The sequence below is a fragment of the Plecotus auritus genome, assembly GCF_963455305.1.
Source record: "Plecotus auritus genome assembly, chromosome: 3".
In the NCBI taxonomy this organism is placed as follows: Eukaryota; Metazoa; Chordata; class Mammalia; order Chiroptera; family Vespertilionidae; genus Plecotus; species Plecotus auritus.
This window is the reverse complement of record NC_137772.1, coordinates 25790853-25816104: the sequence shown is the minus strand read 5'-3', so window position 1 is coordinate 25816104 and position 25252 is coordinate 25790853. Positions and strand designations below refer to the sequence as shown.

General features: G+C 37.5%; 1 protein-coding gene across 1 annotated transcript in view; it reads right to left on the bottom strand.

Moving 5' to 3' along the window:
• Positions 1–25252, bottom strand: part of LOC308243472 (disintegrin and metalloproteinase domain-containing protein 5-like) — a gene marked incomplete at both ends in the record, with an annotated part of 133395 nt that overhangs the window by 81935 nt on the left and 26208 nt on the right. The window contains 9 exons of the mRNA XM_080659017.1: positions 2595–2676; positions 3887–4041; positions 4242–4313; positions 7738–7803; positions 8725–8890; positions 9896–9972; positions 10250–10328; positions 18979–19058; positions 21541–21610. Of these exons, the coding sequence (XP_080515143.1) occupies positions 2595–2676; positions 3887–4041; positions 4242–4313; positions 7738–7803; positions 8725–8890; positions 9896–9972; positions 10250–10328; positions 18979–19058; positions 21541–21610 (847 nt within the window). The remainder of the gene's footprint in view (positions 1–2594; positions 2677–3886; positions 4042–4241; positions 4314–7737; positions 7804–8724; positions 8891–9895; positions 9973–10249; positions 10329–18978; positions 19059–21540; positions 21611–25252) is intronic.

Here is a 25252-nt window from a genome sequence, read left to right as displayed (position 1 = left end):
GATAAAATCCAACACCCTTTCTTGATAAAAACTCTCAACAAGGTGGGAATAGAAGGATCATACCTCAACATAATAAAAGCTATATATGATAAACCCACAGCTAACATCATACTCAATGGGCAAAAACTAAAACCATTTCCCCTAAGAACAGGAACAAGACAAGGATGCCCACTCTCACCACTCCTGTTTGACATAGTACTGGAAGTATTAGCCATTGCAATTAGACAAGAAGAAGAAATAAAAGGCATCCAAATTGGAAAAGAAGAAGTAAAGCTGTCCTTATTTGCAATGACATGATATTGTACATAAAAAACCCAAAAGACTCCATCAAAAAACTACAGACTTAATAAATGAATTCGGCAATGTAGCAGGATACAAAATTAATGCCAAGAAATCTATGGCATTTCTATACACCAACAGTGAACTTACAGAAAGAGAGACTAAAAAAGCAATCCAATTTTCCATCGCACCAAAAAAATTAAGATACTTAGGAATAAACCTAACCAAGGCAGTAAATGACCTATACGCAGAAAACTACAGGACACTGAAAAAAGAGATAGAGGAACATGTAAACAGATGGAAGAACATACCATGTTCATGGATTGGTAGAATCAACATCATTAAAATGTACATACTACCCAAAGCAATCTATAGATTCAATGCACTCCCCATTAAAATACCAACAGAATATTTCACAGACCTAGAAAGAACTTTCCAAAAATTCATCTGGAATAAAAAAAAAGACCCCAAATAGCCACAGCAATCCTGAGAAAGAACAATAAAGTAGGAGGGATCTCAATACCAGATTTCAAGCTGTATTACGAAGCCACTGTCCTCAAAACAGCCTGGTACTGGCACAAGAACAGACATATAGATCAATGGAATAGAATAGAGAATCCAGATATCGACCCAAACCAATATGCGCAATTAATATTTGACAAAGGAGGCATGAGCATACAATGGAGTCAAGACAGTCTCTTCAATAAACGCTGTTGGGAAATTTGGACAGATACATGCCAGAAAATGAAACTAGATCACCAACTTACACCATACACAAAAATAAACTCAAAATGGATACAGGACTTAAATATAAGACGGGAAACCATAAAAATACTAGAGGAATCCACAGGCAGCAAAATCTCAGACATATGCCAAAAGAACTTTTTCACTGATACTGCCCCTAGGGCAATGGAAGCCAAAGAGAAAATAAACAAATGGGACTACATCAAAATAAAAAGCTTTTGCACAGCAAAAGAAACCATCAACAAAACAACAAGAAACCCCACTGTATGGGAGAACATATTTGCAAATGGTATCACTGATAAAGGTTTAATCTCCAACATCTACAGGCAGCTTATACAACTTAATAAAAGGAAGACAAATGATCCAATAAAAAAACGAGCAACGGACCTAAATAGAATCTTTTCGAAAGAAGACAGAAGGAAGGCCAAGAGACACATGAAAACATGCTCAAAGTCACTAATTATCTGAGAGATGCAAATCAACATGACAATGCGATACCATCTCACACCTGTCAGAATGGCTATCATCAACAAATCAACAAACAACAAGTGTTGGTGAGGATGCAGAGAAAAAGGAACCCTCGTGCACTGCTGGTGGGAATGCAGACTGGTGCAGCCACTGTGGAGAACAGAATGGAGTTTCCTCAAAAAACTGAAAATGGAATTCCCATTTGACCCAGTAATCCCACTCCTAGGAATATATCCTAAGAAACTAGAAACACCAATCAGAAAGGATATATGCACCCCTATGTTCATAGCAGCACAATTTACAATAGCTAAGATTTGGAAACAGCCTAGGTGCCCGTCAGCAGATGACTGGATCAGAAAACTATGGTACATCTACACAATGGAATACTATGCTGCCATAAAAAAGAAGGAATTACTACCATTTGTAGGCACCTGGATGGAATTAGAGAACATTATGCCAAGTGAAATAAGCCAGTCAATGAAAGAAAAATACCACATGATCTCACTCATTTGGGGATAATGAAAAACATTATAAACTGATGAACAAAAAGATACAGAGGCAGTAAAGCATCAAACAGACTGTCAAATTACAGCAGTTATGTTAGGGAGAGGTGGGGGAAATAAGAGATCAACTGAAGGACTTACATGCATGCATATAAGAGTAACCAACGGATGCAAAACATTGGGGGGTGAGGGCATGTATGGGAGTGGGGTGGGGGAGGCAATGGTAAGATATGTACACATATAATACCTTAATAAATAAAAAAAAAGAATGAGTAGTCCTAGCTGGTTTGGCTCAGTGGATAGAGTGTTGGCCTGCGGACTGAAGGGTCCCAGGTTCAATTCCGGTCAAGGACATGTACCTTGGTTGCGGGCACTTCCCCAGTAGAGGGTGTGCAGGAGGCACCTGATCGATGTATGTTTCTCTCTCATTGGTGTTTCTAACTCTCTCTCCCTCTCCCTTTCTCTCTGTAAAAAATCAATAAAATATATTTTTAAAAAAAGAATGAGCAAACTATGTAATATATTTATTCATCCTTTAAAATATTTAGGAAATTTTTAAACATGAAAATAATGAGAACAAACTGGATAATAATTACATACCAGAGCAACTCCTGCGTCCTCATTCTCAAAACATATTTTTCCAGGAAGTACGGCTCCTTTAAAACTAATTTGTTTCTTGAAGCTAAAAATAAGAATTTCCTCACAATTGCATTTAAGAGTGGTATTATTGGTGATAAATTTTCATAACAACAAACATTAGTGAGCAATTACTATGTCCTAAGGACCATGCTACTCTGAATTAACCTAATTTAAACACATATTTTCTCATACCTACAATGTTAAGAATATGGCAGTATATATATACAAATTTTGTGTTTGATAAACACTTAGAAGTATAATAAGGATAAGGCCTAACAATTATGCCAAATACATTTGCACTAATGGTTTATGTTTATTATTCTGGTTCCCTCAACATTTACAGCCCTGAAAATTCAATTTTCTGTGACCTCCTTATTCACTTATTTACAAAAAATGAATAAATTTTTTTGCACATAAGATTCTAGATAGGAAAGCAATTCAATATATTTATGTTATTAGAAAATAAAAGCATAAAAATAAATCAGATGAGAGACACAATATAGAGATTATATAACAGGTAGTTAAAGTTTATAAGCCAAGCAACATTAAAGAAAGTGTATCACTTATGATTAATCTCCTTTAATTATTTCAATGCTTTTATGTAACTTCACTTTTATTAGGTTATTTTATTTCAGTTAGAAATTTTTAAGTCTTGCTTCACATTAGCTCATTAAGGACAAGGACTTTAACTTAGTTTTCCCCCATCCCAATCATGTTCACCAAATTTATAGAATACTAGTGACCTGGTGCACAAAATTCATGCACAGAGGGGGGGTTCCCTCAGCCCAGCCTGCACCCTCTCCAATCGGGGACCCTTTGGGGGATGTCCGACTGCCAGTTTAGGCCTGATCCCACAGGGGTCGGACATCCCTCTTGCAATCTGAGACTGCTGGCTCCTAACTGCTCACCTGACTGCCTGCCTGATTGCCCCTAACCCCTCTGCCTACCTGCCTGATCACCCCTAACTGCCTCTGCCTGCCTTCCTGATCGCCCCTAACTGCCCACCCCTGCTGGCCTGATCTTGCCCCCAACGGCCCTCCCCTGCTGGCCCGATCTTGTCCCTAACTGAGCTCCTCCAGCACCGACTGCAGGACTGACTTCCAGTTGGTCAAGCCTTGGTTGTTATGGGTCGTTACAACCCAGGGCTTTTATATATTAGGATAGTATATATTAAATAGATGATTATTTTTCATAATTAACATATGAAAACATTTTGCATTTTTTCTATAATACTGTACAAATACTATACTCACGCAAGTAAATATGCAGGATGGAAAACATGTTTAGATTTCCATTGTAAAAATTTGTATAATATTGCGTAAGGATTTCCAAAAGTAGAAATTTTGTTTTTATTTGACCAGATTTCTATAGAAGATATTACAACGGTCAATTTTAACTGAGTAAACATCTAAAAAGAGAAGATAAATAAAAAATTTTAAATAAATTTAAACATTACATTGAACTTTTATAAAAACATATTCAAGACCTTTAATTTGGTATGTTGATCATGGAAAACTGTTTAACAGCACAACCAAATACCAAACACATCAATACATATTACAGATACTTTTACAAAATATATAAACAAAAGAATTTTTAAAAACTTACAGTGTTAACAAGTCCAAATATCTGAATAACCTTCTCTGTTACAGCCTTTATATCAGAGCCCATGTAATCAAACTGTAAAACATAAATTACTTTTAAAAACTAGTGATTGCCATTAATATATCACATACCCTTTATATATACAATGTGCTATATTCTAAATTAGTGATAGAACTACATTCCAATTGTAATCCAAGAAATAAATAATGATGTATAAGTAATGATTTATAAAAATGATGTAATTTATGCAATAAATAAAAACACAATAACGTGATTTTGTTTTTCCGTCTTTTGTGATACTGTTATTTTTTGAAAACTTTAATGATAGTTCTAAAGTTATAAATTTTTCACTAAATTAACTGGGGTAATCTTATTTAATAAAATTATATAGGTTTTAGTTCTATGAAGTGCCTACCAAGCTAGCTCAGTCAATAGAGCATGAGACTCTTAATAACATGACTTTAAGCAATGATTCATGCATTTAACTTGTGCCCTTTATTATTTATGAAACTGAATCATAACTTTTTTAAATGTGGAATTTCATAAATGAATAGGACTGTATCAAACTAAAAATCTTCTGCAAAGCAAAAGAAACTGCCAACAAAAAGGCAAACTATTAATTGGGAGAAGATATTTGCAAACAACAGCTCTGACAAGGGATGAATACCCAAAATATGTAAAGAACTCATATAACATAACACCAAACAAATAATCCAATTTAAAAATGGGCAGAGGACCTGAATAGACACTTCTCCCAAGAAGGCATACAAATGACCAAGAGATATATGAAAAGATGCTCAATTTCACTAGCTATTAGGGAAATGCAAACCAAAACTATAATGAGATACCACGTCACACCTCTTAGAATGCCTATTATCAACAAAACAAGTAACAGTGTTAGAAAGGTGGTGGGGACAAAGGAATCCTTATTCACTACTGTTGGGAATGTAAACTGGTACAACCTCCATGGAAAATAGTATGGAGGTTCCTCAAAAAATTAAGAATAAGATGTGGGATATAAAACTGAAAACAACAAATGAACCAACAAGAACAACAAACAAAAAAAGCATAGACATAGACAACAGTATGGTGGTTACCAGAGGGAAAGAAGTGGGGAGAGTATTAAGGGTAAAGGGAGTCAAATATATGGAGACAGAAGATAATTTGACTTTGGGTGAGAGGGCACACTATGCAATATATAGATCAAGGATCATAGAAATGTACATTTTAACCCTATATAATCTTATTAACCAACATCACCTCGATAAGTTTATAAAAAGAAAAAACAAAAAATAGAGTTACCATATGACCCAGCAACCCGTCTTCTGGGTACATACCTGAAAATTTTCAAAACATCCTATATAATAAAGAGCTAATATGCAAATGGTCATCACACCCTCATGCCATAACGCCATAATGGCTCAGACACTCAACACTGGGGAGAGAGGAATGGGGACCAGACAGACACAAATGAGCTCACAAGAGAGGAATGGGGACCACCCAGGCTGTGGCTGGGGACAGGGACAAGCCACACGCCCCACGGTCCTGGGTGCCAGCGGCTGTGCCTGCGCCTGTAGCCCGGGAGAGGAACAAGCTGCCCGCCCCACAGTCCCGGGCACCAGCACCTGCGCCTGCAGCCCAGGAGAAGGACAAGCCTCACAGCCCGCGGTCCCGGGTTGCCAGCACCTGAGGCTGTAGCCCAGGCAAACCCGCCCGGCAACGGTCCCCTGCGGCTGCAGTCGGCCCAGGCAAAGCCAGCTGGGTCCTGGGTGCCTGCGGCTGGCCAAAGGGAGGGAAGCCCGGATCCCGAGTGCCTGCGACTGGCTGGAGGAGGGAATCCTTGGTCCCAGGTGCAGGGCGAGGCAGAGGAGGTTAGGGGTGATCAGGCCAGCAGGGGAGCAGTTAGGGGCGATCAGGCCAGTAGGGGAGCAGTTAGGGGCAATCAGGCAGGCAGGCAGATGTGGTTAGGGGCAATCAGGCAGGCAGGCAGGCGAGCAGTCAGAAGCCGGATTGTGAGAGGCAGTCGGACATCCCCCAAGGGGTCCTAGATTGGAGAGGGTGCAGGCCGGGCTGAGGGACCCCCCTCCCACACCATGCACAAATGTTGTACACCAGGCCTATAGTTTATTCATAAAGATATATGTACCCCTATTTTCGTTGCAGCATTATTCATGGTGGCCAAGACATGGAAACAACTGAAGTGTCCTCAATAGATGATTGGATAATGATGTGGTACATATATAAAAAGAATACTACTCAGCCATAACAAAAGATAAAATACTGTCATTTGTCTTGCTTTTCATTAATCTTTCGCTTTTGTTTTTAATTGCAGTATTTATTCCCTCTATGTCTAATAAAATATTTGAGTTAAAATCTTTTATCTTAACCTTAGCTTTAAAATTTGTTCCATATTTATTAAACAAATGCTTAGTGCATAATGTTTGTTTTCCTTTATTGCCTTCCTTTTGTTTGTTATGCTTAAAATTCTGATTACCAACTTCTAATTGCTTTGTGATTTTACAGGAATATGATTTTAGCATATGCATTGGCTTTGTACTGGGTCAAGTTAGCTATAATAAAAAGCTCTCCAACTCTTTAGTGAGCTATTGCACTTCAAATTTTGTTACCTCGGCCAACAATTATGTCTACACTTCCCTGCCTCATATTTACTTCTTTGAGAATCAACCAACTTTCTTTTAGGGAAAATATTTTTGTTTTATAACCTATGTCTTAAAATATTAATATCTGAAGGGTTTGTGTATCTAAATCTATTTTTTTTTTTTGTTTTGCTAACCCTGTTCACTGTGGCTAATTTTTTTATGGATTTTGAGCTAATACATGGCTGTTATTAATCTGTGGGAATCCTATTTAAAGTTGTATTCCATCGGAGAGAAATACCATTTGCTTCCATCAGGTGCCCTCAGATCTTACCAATCTGGAACAAATGCAGCCGTATAGCTTAGAATCCCCTATCCACCCATGTTGTATAAATTCAAAACTTAAACCCATGCAAGATCTGAAGTAGAGTCGTGAATCCTCATTATGAAAATTTTGTTCATTTGTTTTTCTGTCATTTCATTCACTAAGAATTGAGAACAAAACAGATAACTTGTTTTCTTCCTTTGCTTGGAAGAGGTGCCATATGTGTTCAGCAGACTACCCTACCAATTAGGCTTAGGCAATTAAATATTATTGCATGTGGGTTTATTCTAATCTATACTTTCATTGAGAATGTAGTCCCTTTGAACAAAGGAAAAATAACAAACAAGGTTTAGAAAATGAAAAGATGCTTCACTTTACAAATACAATTAGTGATCATATATACAAAATAAATTAATTAACAAAAATTTGGCTTATTTGTAATTTAAAGAATTTATCAATTGTTCTAAAAGCAAAATGAACATCAAAAATTAGTTTTAAATTGTTATTATATCATTAAAATCAAGTAAAAGACAAATGTTAAGTAATTTTAAAATAATAATATATTAAAAGGACCTACCATATTTTTATCCACAACAATATATAGTTCAAGGTATCGAGGGATTAACTTGAAAAATTCAACTCTCTGAAAAACATACAACATGAATACTAAGGAATTTCTAAAAATTTACTTTCTACTGAAATTATGTTCAAAGATAAACTGAGAAACATGTTGCTACTGATTATATAACAAAGGTAATTTCAAATACAAAATTTAGGTACTGTTTGGAAAATTCCAATCCAAAAAATGTTTGTGGTTTAAAATAATTTTTAATGAGACCCCCAAGCTATACAAGAACCCATGTATCTTTTGATTTTAGCGATATCTGAAATTAGAAATATTAACTTTATAACATATAGCTTTTCTTTCTTTAGTCTTGTAATGATTTTCATAGTAATCCTCCATGTGGGAAGATTTTCTGCTACCAATTTTTAGGAAACTACTTTTGGCAAACAATATGGTTTAAAAACTGGCCAGGCAGATAACATAATATTTATATCATGTAAATTGTCAGACAATTGAGAAAAAGGAATAATTTACATTAATTGTCCAAATGCCCACATGCAAACATTTTTTGGTTTCTTTAACCCTATATTCACATATCTGTTTCCTACGTTTTTGCTAATCTTTCATATAATAACAAGCATAACAAAGAATTCAATTTTATTCTCTGCTTATATTTTATTGTTGTCACTATTACAGATGTTCCCCATTCCCCTCCATTTTCGCCCTCCACTCAGTCCCCTCCAGTCCTTCACCACATTATTGTCTGTATCCATAGGCTATATATATATGTGTACATAGTTAATCTCTTCCAGTCCCTCCACCCCCTCTCTCTGAGATTTCATTCTCTATTTATCTCTATTTATTTTAAAAGTCATGGAGGAACCTCATGAAAAACTAAAGTAATTTTTATATTTGCAAGTCACCAAATTTTACTCTGAAATTCGTTTTCAGTTCACAAAATTATACAGACTATATTAAAATTAAAAAGTCAATACTTACTTCAGAACTTTTTCTATATTGATAGTTGGAATTATAAATGTCACTGATTCCTAGGAGAGAAATGTTAGTGTAATAATCTTTGTCTTCATAAATCAGGTGCATGAATCCTGATGCAACCTCCATTGGTTCAATTCCATATGAGATGTTTTTCAACTGCAAGATTCCCCTGAATGGTGAAATAATTAAAACAAACTTAAAATGATTCTACCAAAACTATAAACTAATAGATTTACATTTAAAGTCATCTTAGTTTTTCTACTTTATCTCTTTGTTTTTTGAGGCGTTACCCAGAACAGAACTGGTAACAGCAGGATATGTATCGCTTTATATTATACATATTCTAACAAAAATATCTTACAGAAACTATGTTGGTGGCATGGATCCATGTGCTTAAACAAGTTAAGACCCCTTCCTAAGGTAGAGATTTTCTAAGTCAGTCTGTAGGAGCAAGAGGCACTCTCTCCCTTAGTCATAAATCCCTTTTGTCTTTTTTTTTTTTTTTTTTTTTTTAGAGAGAGTGAAAGGGAGAAAAGGGGGTGAGAGAGAGAAAAACATTAATCTGAGAGAGACATATCCATTGGTTACTTCCCACATGCACTCTGACCAGGGCAGGGGATCAAACCTGCAACCCAGATATGCCTTTTACCAGGAATCCATCCTGCACCTTTTTGGTGCAGTGAAGCTCTAACCACTGAGCAACACTGACCAAGGCCCTTCCTTCTTTTTGAGATACCTAACTCTCCCTGACACTTAATTTCTAAATAATTTGTGTGGGCTGTATTGAAGACACTACCAGCCTAAAAATGATTGGAGCTGAGGCAAAGTATCTATCATACTGAGGTTTTTTACAATTGTCACCCTTTCTAGGAAATAAGAAAACATAAAAATTTGGGAAAACTAAAGAAGTATGGAGAGACCAATCAATACCACTACACTCAAGACTGCTCAAAGCCTCAAGCAGCAGATCCTATAAGAATCAACAAGTAGCTGCCCATCAGGAACAGAATCAGTCAGGGTGACCAACTCTATTTTATCAGTAATTCTTGCTCACTCGTTAGGGAATTGAAATAACACAGGTAACTGTAGAATCAGAAAAGACATATGGAGGATCAACTAATACACTAGTGGGATCTGATAATGGCAAATGGAATATATCTCCATTGGTTACAACCTGAGTCCTGAGCAAGTGTTGAGGGACACAAGAGAATTTGGAAAGCCTGCAATATATCCATAATAATTGCAATCCATCTGAAAAAAAAGTACACAAAGATAAACAAATGGATAACTTATTTTAAACATGGACATCCCATATACGATATTTACATGTATTATATTAGCTACCTTAGTACATTAATGTGTATGGCATTTACCTAATGAAGCTGTGCCATGTAGAAATAAGAACTAGTCCAGTTTATTCATTTTAGTGAATATGTAAAATAATATTCTAGTAATTTCAGAATATTCATATTTTTAAAGAAAATTCAGAATAAGAAATGTGTAAGGAAAAAAATACCTTAAGTCTTACCTGATCAAACGGATTGTTAGTTTTCTGGATGTCATATTTGTCATAAGAATAAACAACAGAAGCTGGGGATAAAAATGATCTAGGCAGAAAGCACAAAAACATGCCCAAGTTGTGAAACAGAAAGCACAGAAATAATTACTCTTCATACTACAAATTTTCTTTTTACTGGGGAATTTAAAGTAGTGCCAATTATCTTGGCCTATTCTATTTTCCAAATACTTCTCTATCATTTACAATAAATTAGACACTGAGAGAGGCATTTTAACTATAGTGACAAATAATATCAAAATTATGTGCTAATGAACAACCTAAATTGCTAGAAATATCAAATAGTAAAACAACATAGGTCTCAATTTCCAGCACAGAACTTCCAAATCTTTGTCTTTATTGCTCATTGATTCCACATTTTAAAACTGAATCTCAAAATTAAAATATAGGTTAGAACACAATGTAGAAATATTTCCTTTGCATTGCTACAAACTCCTATTCACTAAGCTTAGTTACATACATACCAAGTTCTTCTCAACAAACTCGCTCAGAATTTTCTTTCATTTTCCTCAGTAACAATTCAAAAACTTGGCACAACTCCTGTCCATCATCCCACATAACCTCCATGTCACTTCACTTACAGATAACCTATACCCATCCTCACCTCTTATCTTTATTTCCAGAAGATGACTACTTTGGTTCAAAGCAAATCTTATACTTGTGCTACAAATCCCATTCTGTGCTATATCTTCTGGAAATACAGCCAGGCTCATTGGTTTGCGTATTGTGTATAGCTGCTTTTGCACTACAGTGCAAAATTGCTTAGTTCCAACAGAGTACACAGCATATAGCCAAAGCTCTTTACAGAAAAAGTTTGTCAACCCATGGTCTAGGACTCTAGGACATAGTCTTCATGGTGTTTTTCGTTGTTGTTCTTGTTCTTATTGTTTTGTTCTACCTGCCCCCAAAATATTGGTCTTTAGTAGGATTTAGTCTTTAGCCACCAATCTATTTATAAGCTCTCATTTTTAAAAATCACAGCCAAACTATTGATTATTGCTAAATCTATATCTCAATTACCAATCTCTGCTCAGAGATCCACATTCCTGTATTTATGGAATACAACCCACTTGGATATCTTATAGGCACTGCAAATTAAACTTACCCTTTCCTCACATAAAGATCTCCCTTGTTCATACTCCTCATTTAATTACACTGTGACATTTTCTTAAGCAACAACTAAATTACCCAAGATTCCTCACTTTTTACCAATCATACTACCAAATCTGTCTTCAGGGCCTACTGAATGTTTTCTTTCCTGTACTATGACCTATTCAAGCCACCAATCATCACTTACTTAAATTATTATATAATCATATAATTAGACACCCTACTCTACTTTTGCCCCCTCAGAATCAGCCTACAATACTCAATGAGCCTACATAAGTATATTCTTGAAAACATTTTGGCTTGCACTATCCTTACCATGGCATGATAGATCTACAAATCAGTTCTACCTACTACCTTTCCAAAATATTTTACTCCTACCCCCAAAAAAATATGTTCTTTAGTAATTCACACTGACTTTTTTGAACACCACAGAATCTACTTAGTCTCACACCTCTATGTTTTACATATGATTTCCTCTAAACGGAATGACACTCTATGGTACCCCATTTCTTTACAGAGCTAAAGCTATCTTCCCTCCAGATATAAGTCATCTCTTACCTATTCCCAAAAAGCTTTCCCAGATTTTCAGAGACTACTGTTTACACATTTATCATAATACCACATTATAATGAAATTTCCCATTTCTCTACTAATACGTTTGAACATATCATGCCTAAGACTTTATCCAATAACTAATATACAATAGATTTCAAATGCATACATGTATCAAATATACATCTGATTTGAATTTATCTTATTCATAACTATTTTAAAAATCAAGAAACCAAAGAATTAAAATTTAAAAAGGTAAAATAATTACTTACTGCTTTTTGAGATGAACAAAATATGGTTTTCCTTTTATTGTAATCATATAAGCAACCTGTAACATGAAAATTCAAAATACTTTCAATAATAATTGTAAGTAATATATTAAATAATGTTTCCTGTCAGTTATGCTTCTAAAATATTGACAAAATTAATAATAATATATAATCATTACATGTGCTTCCCTTCCTATGTGGATGGATATTTGAAGCTTCAAAGTTCTACATTGAGAAAAAGGTGGTGGAGTCCCCACATGCCTGCCAGTCACCATAATTAATATATCTGAGGGAAAGGCCTAGCTGGTTATTGTTTTATTTTGGTTTACACCAATTCACCATGCTTAAGGTAAATACCAAAGGTGCCCCCTCACTTGAGAGAACCTGTTGCTTGCCTACTCCCAGCGCTCCTGGAAAGTAAATTTCCCTATTCATTGGAACAGGTAGTTCTATAGATAGGACTTCAAGGAATGCACTACACCTCTAGCAACATTCCACAACAACTACCTTAGTACTTTGCCTCTCCAGTTAAGCACTGACATTTCCCTAGAATAGAATGTAGGAGAGGGGAGAGAGAGAGCAGAGACAAGTATGGAGAACCCTCTAGAACATAACAGAAAATGTGTCATTAAATTATTTATTTGGTTAATATTTAAAAATTGTTTTAGCCAGAGAAAAAGCCATTTGAAAGTTTTCAGTACTGCCCTAACTGGTTTGACTCAGTGGATAGAGCGTCAGCCTGCAGACTGAAGGGTCCCATGTTCGATTCCGGTCAAGGGCATGTACCTTGGTTGCTGGCACATCCCCAGTAGGAGGTGTGCAGGAGGCAGCTGATCGATGTTTCTCTCTCATCAATGTTTCTAACTCTCTATCCCTCTCCCTTCCTCTCTGTAAAAAAATCAATAAAATATATTTTTAAAAAAAGTTTTTAGTACCTTAACTTTACTATTATAGCCGAATAAGATTCTTTACAACAGATAAAGAGCTACTAAGAGTCATCTGAATGGCACACTGGAAAGAGGTGTAAGTGGAGTCTGGATGGGACCTGGAACATTGAGCCCTCTAAAAATCCCTTATTATTAAAAAAACATGAAAAATAAAGGGGCATATGACAGTACCATTAAAATTTTAAATCTACATATATTACAATGAAAAAAACACCCTAGAATGTAATTAATAAAAAATGTACAAAACTGATGGGAAGGAAAAACAACAACAACTTCAAAAAGACACCATCCAGAGTTTTTACAACTTTTCAGGCACAAACATTCAGCTGTTTGGGTTGAAGTGCATCCCTCTAACTTTATATGTAAACTAGTGGCCCAGTGCACAAAATTCATGCACATCAAAAGGGGGACCCAGAGTCAAGTCCCTGCCCAACCACATGTGCCTCAAAATCACGTGAGACCCAGACCCGCCCCACCCCCCCCCATTGGGCTAGATCCAGACCCTGCCAGTCCCACCCTTGTCAAGCCCTGCCGGGCAGGGGGCGTAGCCCAGGTCCCCTGGCCTGGTGCCAGGACAGGGGGCATACCTTGAGGTCTCCTGTCAAGCCCCACCAGGTGGGGGACATGGCCTGAGATCCCCTGTCAAGCCCCGCTGGGTGGGGGGCGTGGCCTGAGGTCCCCTGGCCTGGTGCCAAGGCAGCAGGCGCGGCCTGAGGTCCCCCAGCCTGATGCCAAGGTGGGGGGCATGGCCTGAGGTCCTCTGTCAAGCCCCACCAGCAGAAGGGTGCAGCCTCAGGTCCCCCGTCAAGCCCCACTGGGTGGGGTGCACAGCCTGAGGTGCCCTGTCAAGCCCCGCCAGGCAGGGGGGAACAGCCTCAGGTCCCCTGGCCTGGTGCTGGGGCAGGGGGCGCAGCCTGAGGTCCCCTGTCAAGCCCAGCCAGGCAGAGGAGCACAGCCTCAGGTCCCCTGGCCCGGTGCTGGGGCAGAGGGCATGGCCTGAGGTCCCCCATCAAGCCTCGCCAGGTGGGGGGCGCAGGCTGAGATCCCCCGGCCTGGTGCTGGGGTGAGGGGCACGGCCTGAGTTCCCCCGACCTAGAACCCTGGGGGTGCACCTTGAGGTGTGGCCTGATGTCCCCCAGCATGGTGCTGGGGTGGAGGGTGCGGCCTGAAGTCCCCTGTCAAGCCCCACCTGGTGGGGGGGCGTGGCCTGAGGTCCCCTGTCAAGCCCTACAGGGGCCGGGGAGGGCATAGTCTCAGGTCCCTGCTGATTGCTTGTTAAGGGTCCTTATTGGAACTTGGCTTCAGCTGTGGGTGCAGCCATCTTTGTGACGGAGTGATGGTCAATTAGCATATCCCTCTTTATTCAGTAGGATTTCTAATCTCAAGATCTCAGAATGTGATCTTACTCAGATTGGGTCTTTACAGAGATAATGAAGTTAAAATGAGGTCGTTAGTGCAGGACCTAACCCAATATGACTGATCCTTACCCAAAGTGCAAATTTGGACACAGACATATTCAAAGGCAGAAAGCCACATGAAGATTCATAAGGAGAACATATCCATCTGCAAGCCAAGGATAGAGGCCTGAAGCAGATCTTTCCCTCATAATCTTCAGAAAGAACAAACTTTGCCAACACCTTGATTTTGGACTCCTAGACTCCAGAACTGAGACAATTTCTGTTGTTTAAGCCACAGTTTTTGTGCTACTTTGTTATGTCAGCTCTACAAAATTAATACACCAAAATTCAAGAAAAAATTATAAGTAATACTACAGAACAGGAAGTCGTCCTCAAGCACCTAGGGTGCTTCCCCTCCCTAGATGACCTGCAAAGAACAAAGGATATAAAAGCGGCCACCAGGTGGCTCCCAACAACCTGTGCAAACATCAGCGTGATGGATCCAATCCTGAGCTGGCAAGGGCATCCTACCACCCGCCCAGAGGGCCTGCCCCACTCCACCCCCCTTGGGACCCCACCGGTGCATGAATTCATGCACCAGGCCTCTAGTAGATAATAACTAAATAGCTAGAAAGATCCTGTGACATTGAACTTTCACTTCTGGGTATACACCCAACTGAAATGAGTACCATGTACATACCAAAGACATGCAAAAATAATCAGAGCATCTTATTCATAATATTACCACACTGGAAACAACCCAAATGTTCAGCAACAGTAAAAAGGATGTAAAATCATAATATATTCATACAATGGAATACTATATAGCAATGTAAGAGGATAAACTGGACTACATGCAATGGCATATATTAATCTAAAAGACAGATGGTTAAATAAAAGAGGCTACACAAAAAGATTGCATAGTATTTGAGACCATATACAGACATACATTCAAGTATATGTAAATATATGTATATTTAATATATGTATATCTATTTATAAGGAATCACATATGTATCAAGAATAGACATCATTTATCTATGCTGAAAGAAATAAGAATAGTGGTAATACTTGTGAGTATTGACTGGGAGGCCACAGGAGGGCTCCTTCTGAAATGCTAGACATCTGTGGTGATTATACAGATGTTTACAATGTGTACAAAAATTGTTCATAATAGACAAAACTAACCTATGATGATAGAAAGCAGAACAGTGTCTTTAGGGTGGTGGACATATGGAAATATTTGGGATAATCTTTTTCTTGATTTGGGTACTGATTACAAGAATATGTACATTTGTAAAAACTCAAAGAACTGTACACTTAAAATCTCTATTTTTCACTGTGTATAAATTATCCCTCAAAAAATTTATGTTAACAATTATTTAAGAAATGCAAATTAAAACAATAATGCTATAACACTGAAGTCCATCAGGATAACAAATCACAATGGCAAAATATACAATTAAGGTGTTGGCTGTCACTGTGATCTCATCTGGAGACAGATGAAGTACTGTTAGCAGAAACTGACCAGTGCTTCTAATATTTACACTGAAATGCAAAGGAGAATAATAATCAAGACGATCTTGAAAAACAAGAAGGAAGTTGGAAGCTTGCACTACCAGATATCAATTTTTTATTATAAAGCTACAATAATTAAGAAAGTATGAAGATTAATTGACTTTGGGTAGTGGGGACACAAGGCCATATACAGATCATGTATCATAGAATACACTTGAAACCTATATGATCTTACTACCCAATAAACTTAATTTAAAAACATATATATATATACATATATATATATATATATATATATATAGAGAGAGAGAGAGAGAGAGAGAGAGAGAGAGAGAGAGTAAAGAAGGAAAAAAAGAGATGCAACATAATAATAAAGAATAGAAAAGCAAATTAAGACCAATTTATGTCATCACAGGTTTGTACACTATCTCACAATGCTAATGCCCAGTGTTTTTTCTCACTAACAAATGTTCAGAGGAAAAAACAATGAAATGAATTGGATGTGACCACTGCAGAAACTATGTTACAATATAAATGGAGTAACTGCAAGGAATTTTATAGTCAAATTATGCAAAACAAGGAACTATTTAAGAAAGTTAAATCATCATGGAAATACAATTGAAGAAAGAGAGAGGTATGTAATTTAGATACTTGTAATTTATTTCTGCTGAACAATAAATTTTTTGAATTTAAAATTATTTAGTATAGCAACATGCAATATTTTTCTTTCATCTTATGTACATATCATATATATTTATTTCAAATTTAATTGGGTGCCCCATGTTTTATTTGTAATATCTGGGAGCTCTCTAATTGGCCCCTAAGCCCTACTACTTTTGCAGGTCTTACCTCATATTATACTGAATATATTAAAATATAATCACACCCCACATTAACAATAATTTTCTGTTGCAAAAATATTAAAAGAGAGCTTTTAAAGTTGTTATAGTTAAAAGAAACACACTGAATTTCCATAATATTAAATGCCCCTTTTTTAATATTAGAGATTAGACAAATGGAGAATTCAAAGATTGGTCAGTCATATTAAGGAGAAAGGATTGGTATGAATTTCAGAAAATAAGGAAATTAAACAAAAAATCAAATGGAGACCCTTCTTTCTAATCCTACATCACAGCATGACTGAGAATTCACTGGAGGGGGGGTGGGTAGGGTAGGGTTGTAAATAAAATCTAGCTACCAAAAGAAGAAAAGGTAGAGAACCAGTATATAGGGACATAAGACTACCTTCAGAGAACTGGGAGTGATGGGGGAGGGCAAATCCTGGTACCAACAGTGTATCCTTATGTGAAACAGAATGGGAAGGTTTTTTAAAACCACCAAAAGGAAAAAATAAAGTTCAAGACTACAATTATGACTAATATTAGATTATTTTATAATAGAAGGATCCGTGTGAGAAGTGGATTTTCCTGGGGAATTAGAGAAGGAATGTGCACTGATATCTAGGTTCCAACTGTGAAGTCTATGTGCTGATCACCTTTAAGCTCCTCACTGACTCATTGAAAGGTGAGGCAGTACAGTAGTCCTCCCTTATCCGTGGGGGATATGTCCTATGACAACCCCCCAGTGGATACCTGAAAGCATGAATAATAATGAACCCTATATATAATATTACACTATGTTTTTTCATATATGTACATACCTATGACAAAGTTTAAATTATAAATTAGGCACAGTAAGAGATTAACAAAAAACTAATAATAAAATAGAACAATTATAACAGTATCTTGTAATAAAAGTTATGTAACAAGGTCCCTCTCTCTCAAAAAAATAATAATAATATATATATGGCTAAGTGACAGACCATCCATCTGCCCAACCATCCAACCAATCGGCTGGTACATACAATGAGCACCAGCAATTTAAAAATAAACGTTGACTAGCACATGCACGATACATATAAAGCTCTCGCTGGCACCAATCACATGCATGTGCTTCGATCTGTCATTGTTGATTGTGAATTTAGTTGTTTGTGTTGACATTTGGAAGCTCAAAGAAAGCAGTGTCATCAACAGAATATGTCTGAAGACCAACTATTGGCACAATGTACCTCTGACATTTCTATTATAGATAAAAAGCAAATAGCAATATTAAAATATTTCTTCTAATTAATTTCCTTTCAAGGTGCACGAATCCATGCACCAGGCCACTAGTCTGATAATAACTATACCCACCCTTCTTCTTATGATAATGTGAGATGATACAATGCCTACATGACTAGATGAAGTGAGGTGGATACACTGGACAAAGGGATGATTCACGTCCCTGGTGGGATGGACAGTGCAAGATTTCACCATGCTATTCAGAACAGCACACAATTTAAAACTTATGATTATTTCTGGAATTTTCTATTTAATATTGTTGGACAGCAGTTGACTGGGAATAGCTGAAACTACGAAAAGCAAAATCATAGATGGGGTAGGGGGAGGACTATTGTGTTAGGGGAACCATCAGGGCCAGGACTAGGGGTCCAGAAAACTTAGTAATCAATATAAATACTATTTGAATGCAATACTTTAAAATATAAAAATTAATGCAAAAAATACATGATAAACAAAATATCAACATTTTAAAGAAAGACATCTGATCCTGACTCACCTCACTCGCTTCACCTTAACTTTTGCTTTAATATCCCTAGTTCTTTGCCAGCCCCTTAATTGTTGTGCCTGAGTCAAGCACTTTGCTTGCCTCTCCCTAGTTCTGGCCCTGGTGGCTCTTATCCTTAAAAATCCTTCATCCTCAACAGCAACACACAAACAGATGGAGTCACACACATTCATACACATTTAAAAATGCTCTTTGTTCCACAGTGCTGGTCTTCACATTAACAACAACACAATTTAAGATATAAAAATATTATTTCCCATTACATTATTTTCTGGATCTCTTTCTGTGTCAGAGGATGAAATCTTTTCAGGAACCGTGTGCTGCAGAAATGTTTTATGAGGATCTAAAATAAAAATAAGCAAAGTTACTTTGGTACCTGATTTTACATTATCAATTTCTAAAATCCAGTTCTCCATCTGTTTCTCTACATTACCAAAAAATTATTGTATAATCTATGCATCTACTTTTCCTTTCCACTGTCTTTCTGGTCACTCTTACCTACAAATTTCTTAACCCTTGCCAAGATCTCAAGTTTTTATTTTATCTTTATTTGTCTCTACACACACACACACACACACACACACACACACACACACACACACACACACACACACCCTAGTTAGGCAGTTTGAGAGTTTGACTAAGCAACACTGAGTAACAAATACAGTGTTACTGTGTTGCAAAAAAAGTGTGGAAGTGGAAAAACAGGATCATTTGCAGGGAGAAGAGGGAATATTGAATACAAGGGTGACCCACAATCTTCAGTGGAGCAGGCCGAGGACAGCGGTCAGTCAATCAGAAAAATCCTAGATTAAATACCTTCTTTGTGGTGATGCAATCATTTCTACAACAGCAGAATTTTGAATGTGGAAAAGACCACATATTTCACTTTTGTCCATTTTACAGAAAAGGAAACCCATTCCAGAGAAGTGAAAGGTTTTCTGCCCGGAGGCTGGCTCTTTGCCTTTTTGGCTATAGACCCTGAAGCAAAGGGCAAGGAGAAAATGGGTGGGGCAAGAGAGGGGCCTGGGTAAGGTCTGGGCCTAGAAGCTGGACCCAAAATGTACAGGCCCCCCTAAGCAAACCAAGTCCCCTCAGAAGCTCGGGTTGGGGGATGAACACGGGTCTGGACTTACGGAGGCCTGCCTGCAGACCACCAAGTCCCATGAAAAGGACCAGAAGAGAGAACATGGCTCCGTTCTCCAGGAGTCCTGCTGGCCGAATAACAGCAGTTGAGGCGTTGAGTCCAGTAAAGGCGCAGCTCGCGCAGAACCAGGAGATGCGGGGAAACTGGAGGGGGAGGGCAGGAGTGGCTCCATGGGAGAAGGAAAAAGCGGGTTGGGGGCGGGGCCGGGGGGGGGCGGTTGGTGAGAGGAAGGGAGGGAATACGAAATGGGAGATATCTGTAATACTATCAACAATAATATATATATATATATATATATATATATATATATATATATATATTTAATATAATATATATAAAATATATATATATATATATATTTTTTTTTTTTTAAAGAAAACCTGGGGGGCTGCCTTTGGAGGTGAGTTGACATAAAGCCTGTGGACAGGTAGGACTCAGGGAAGACTGTCAACATTCACTCACACTCAGTGTATTGTTAAGGAAGGAAAAGCTGGGTGATTTCTAATTCTCAGATTGGGGTGGTGCTTAGTGAGGTTTGTGTTTGTATCGTTTACTTAGGCCCACGATTTTTGAAGTAATTTCTAGTTACAGTGAGGAGGAGGAATAAAGATAAAAATGCTCAAATTACTCATAGCAAACAAATGTCCACCTATTATATTTTCAGACTGTCCAAACAGGCAAAATGCACATATTTGCAAAAACCGTTGCAAACTCTGTGACTTTTCTAAATTGAATTGTTGGGTGTGCCATTATTGGACAGCTGTTGCATGCAGGAAACCCCATACAATCCCTGTTCAAATATAGACAGTTCAAAAATATAACTCATTTAATATCCCATTATTATTGCCACACTGTGTAATCATGCAGGTCCTAGGTTTTACTTCTTTATGTCACAAAATGGCAGTGAGCACAGGGTGCTAGAGAAGCCAACGGCTTGGAAACACCAACAGGAGCAGACAAAAAATAATAATAACCTCCAAGAAAAGCCTCCTTTCCCTAGCAAAAGAACCACAACAGGAGCAATCTAACAAGACAGTAGACTTGGACAATTTCCCTATGAGCCACAGGAAAAAACACAACCCCATCAGCAGAGGCAGAGTAGAGAGCCTAGACTTCCACCCTGCTGGCTATAACAAGAAACCAATCTCCCCCAAGTATCAGGGTGGTCTCAGAGAAGACCAAGTAGGAAGATGCAAGTTTCATACCTACCCACAATGCCATTGGAGGTGCTGTAGGAAATTTAAGCGTCTCATAAGATAAAATCCAAATGTCAAACCAAATACAAGAAAATCTTGAACTGAATGAGAAAAGACAATAAACCACCACAAGATGGCCTGGGGAGATGTAGGAATTAATCTGATAAAGATTTTAAGAAAGCTATTATAAAAAGCTTCAATGGGAAATTAAGAACCACTTGAAGCCAATTGAAAAAAATAGAAAAATCTCAGCAAGGAAATAAAAGCTACAAAGAACTAAACAAAAATTTCTGAACTGAAAAAATATATTAGCAAAATAAAGAAAAACCTCACTGGATGAGTTCAACAGTAGAATGGAGAATACAGAGAAAAGAATTAATGAACATAATAACAAAATATATCATTTTAAGATCAAAACTTATGAGAGGCAGGAGATCAGTCTTAGACCTAGATCTACTAGGATGGGGTGAATTAACACCTACCTTATTAGTGTATACTAGATCATCTAAAATGGGAAATTTTATTCTGAATACTGTATAGAGAGTTAACCACCTGGTGAAAGAAATAGACTTACAAGTCCAGGAAGCACAAAGAACCCCAAACAAAAGGAATCCAAAGAGGACCACACCAAGACACATCATAATTAAAATGTCAAGAGCAAAAGACAAAGAGAGAATATTAAAAGCAGCAAGAGAAAAACAGTTAATTACCTACAAGGGAGCACCCATACGACTGTCAGCTGATTTCTCAACAGAAACTATGCAGGCCAGATGGAAGTGGCAAGAAATATTCAAAGTGATGAATAGCAAGAACCTACAACCAAGATTACTCTACCCAGCAAACCTATCATTCAGAATTGAAGGGCAGATAAAGAGCTTCACAGATAAGAAAAAGCTAAAGGAGTTTTACACCACCAAACCACTATTATATGAAATGCTGAAAGGTATTCTTTAAGAAGAGGAAGAAGAAGAAAAAGGTAAAGATAAAAATTATGAACAACAAATACATATCTATCAACAAGTGAATCTAAAAATCAAGTGAATAAAAAATCTGATGAACAGAATAAACTGGTGAATATAATAGAATCAAGGGCATAGAAAGGGAGTGGACTGACAATTCTCGGGGGGAAAGGGGTGTGGGGGGTGCGGGAAGAGACTGGCCAAAAATCGTACACCTATGGATGAGGACAGTGGTGGTGGTGGTGGGGGGGGGGTAAGGGCAGAGGGTGGGGTGGGAACTGGGTGGAGGGGAGCTATGGGGGAAAAAAGAGGAACAATTGTAATAATCTGAACAATAAAGATTTATTAAATTAAAAAATATATATTGGATGAGGGAAGAGAAGAGAATTTTTATAAAGAGAAGGGAATTATTCCTAGTCTTTGGCCAAAATTCCTTTCTGTACCTTCATAAGGCAGGCGTAGATGTGTAAGTTTAATTCAGGGGCAAATTATGAGAAGCACCACTTCTCAGCTTTATGTTCCATTTCAGCTTAGTCGGTAATATTCTCAGTCTTATTCTCATCTCAGCTAAACCAGTAATAAAAAATGATTATTTGATCTACATTTGTCTGCCTCTTTTATCTATCTTGCTATTGAATTTGGAATCTAGAGGGAGAATGGCATCCCCATTTGACATTGACAATATATTCCTATAGTTAGATATGACAGAAAACACTAATGAAAAGTTGTTTCCCAATATCTTAAGTGAGAAAATTTGTACGATGAGGCCTACTCAAAGCTTCTAGCCTCTGATCAATTGGCTAAAAGACAACTAACTACAGTGGGCCTACTCAAAGGGTGGTCCAGCATCACCAAGGAGCTTTTAGAAATTCAGAATCTCAGGTGCCACCCCAAAACTACAGAATGAGAATCTCTGGGAATGAGGCACCCCTTTATGCATGCTAAAGGTTGAAAAGCCCTGAGATACATAGATGATAGATAGATTACAATATATACATATTTTGTAACATGATTAAAATGTCACAATATAGTTAAATGGTTCTTTTGTGGGCAGTGACATCTTTTCCACTGTAATCACTTTATTCAGTCTTTTGCTGCCCTATCTAGTTTTCTTCAATAGTACCAACTTTTAGAAAACTCATTTTACAGTACTAGCTGAAGCTTACCTTCCCATATGAATCCCTGAAACTTCAGGCCTTTGTACTGATAATAGGGACTGGCTGCCTATGTGCCTGCTATTCATCATTATGTTTTCAGAGTAAAGTTACCTGATAACTGTTCATTTATTGCTCATACCTACCCATCAGCTCATCATGAACCTCACTTGAAAGCATGTTGCATGCTCACCCCTGACCTTCATGGAAACGTAATTTTGCTATTCATTGGAAGAATCTACACTAATAAAAGAGAAACATGCAAATTGACCATACCTCTGCTATGCCCACAAGCCATGCCCACCAGCCAATCAGGAGCGAGTATGCAAATAAACCCAACCAAGATGGTGGTTAATTTGCATATGCAGGCACAGAGCGAAGACTGAAGACAGTGTAGAAGGAAGCCAAGCCCTGCAGAAGGGAGCGAAGCTGCAGAGAAGCAAGCGGGGGGAGGGGGGAGGGTGGAGACTGGAGGGAAGCAGGCGGGGTGGCAGATACGGCCACAGGAAAACTTATGTTCTTCAAAGCAATAAAATTGTACCTTTGAAGTATTTTTATACAGAACAGACATCATTACATCTTTGCTATACATAAATCATTTGCAACTTATCAGTATTCTTATGTTGAACATCTAACTTGGCTGAGACTGTGGCAGTATTCTAATCAATAGTAAATAGAAGTCAAATAAGGGTGTATTCTCCCGGAAAACTGCGTAAACTTGGGCAGGCCTGTTAGTGTTCAAATGTATCACTGGAAGTATGTGCAGTCGTCCTTTTGCATTTTTCCAAGTATTGCATAATATTTTCCTGACAGAAAAAAAATCCCAAAACTCAGAGTGAAAGGAATTACCATTATTTCTAATGCCATAATCCATTAAATGTTCCTTGCATGTTCTTCATACTAAATAAGCAATCAGACTTTTTTGGACTAGAGTACTATAGGATCAGAGAATGAGCTTAAAAGTTCTGAAACACCCCACAGAAGTCAAGAGATATAATCAAAGTCATCACTTATATTAGGATGCTGAATAAGGCAATAAAAAAATGGAAGGGGGTGCATAATTAATTAAGGCTAGATCAGTGGTTGGCAAACTCATTAGTCAACGGAGCCGAATATCAAGAGTACAACGATGGAAATTTCTTTTTTTTAAAACTATTTTATTTTATTTTCATTTCTTTATTAAGATATTACATATGTGTCCTTATTCCCACATTACCCCCACTTCCCATTCATGGCCCCACCCCCCCTGTTGTCTGTGTCCATTGATTAGAGTTATATACATGCATATAAGTCTTTTGATTGATGTCTCACCCTTAGGTGACATCTGATTGATGTTTCTCTGTCTCTGGATCTATTTTTATTCATCAGTTTATGTTGTTCATTATATTCCACAAATGAGTGAGATCATGTGATATTTATCTTTCTCTGCCTGGCTTATTTCACTTAGCATAATAATCTCCATCTCCATCCATGTTGTTGCAAATGGTAGGAACTCCTTTTTTATCGCAGCATAGTATTCCATTGTGTAGATGTACCACAGTTTTTTATCCAATGAGCCAAACTGGTTTTGGCTCTTTTTTTTTTTAAATTATATTTTATTGATATGTACCACAGTTTTTTAATCCACTCATCTGCTGATGGGCACTTAGGCTGTTTCCAAATATTAGCTATGGTGAATTGTGCGGCTATGAACATAGGGGTGCATATATCCTTTCTGATTCATGTTTCTAGTTTCTTGGGATATATTCCTAGAAGTGGGATCACTGGGTCAAATGGGAGTTCCATTTTCAGTTTTTTGAGGAAACTCCATACTGTTCTCCACAGTGGCTGCACCAGTATGCATTCCCACCAGCAGTGCACGAGGGTTCCTTTTTCTCCACATCCTTGCCAGCACTTGTCATTTGTTGATTTGTTAATAGCCATTCTGACAGGTGTGAGACGGTACCACATTGTTGTTTTGATTTGCATCTCTCTGATGATTAGTGACTTTTAGCAGGTTTTCATATGTCTCTTGGCCTTCCGTCTTCTTTCGAAAAGTGTCTATTTAGATCAGTTGCCCATTTTTTTATTGGGATGTTTAT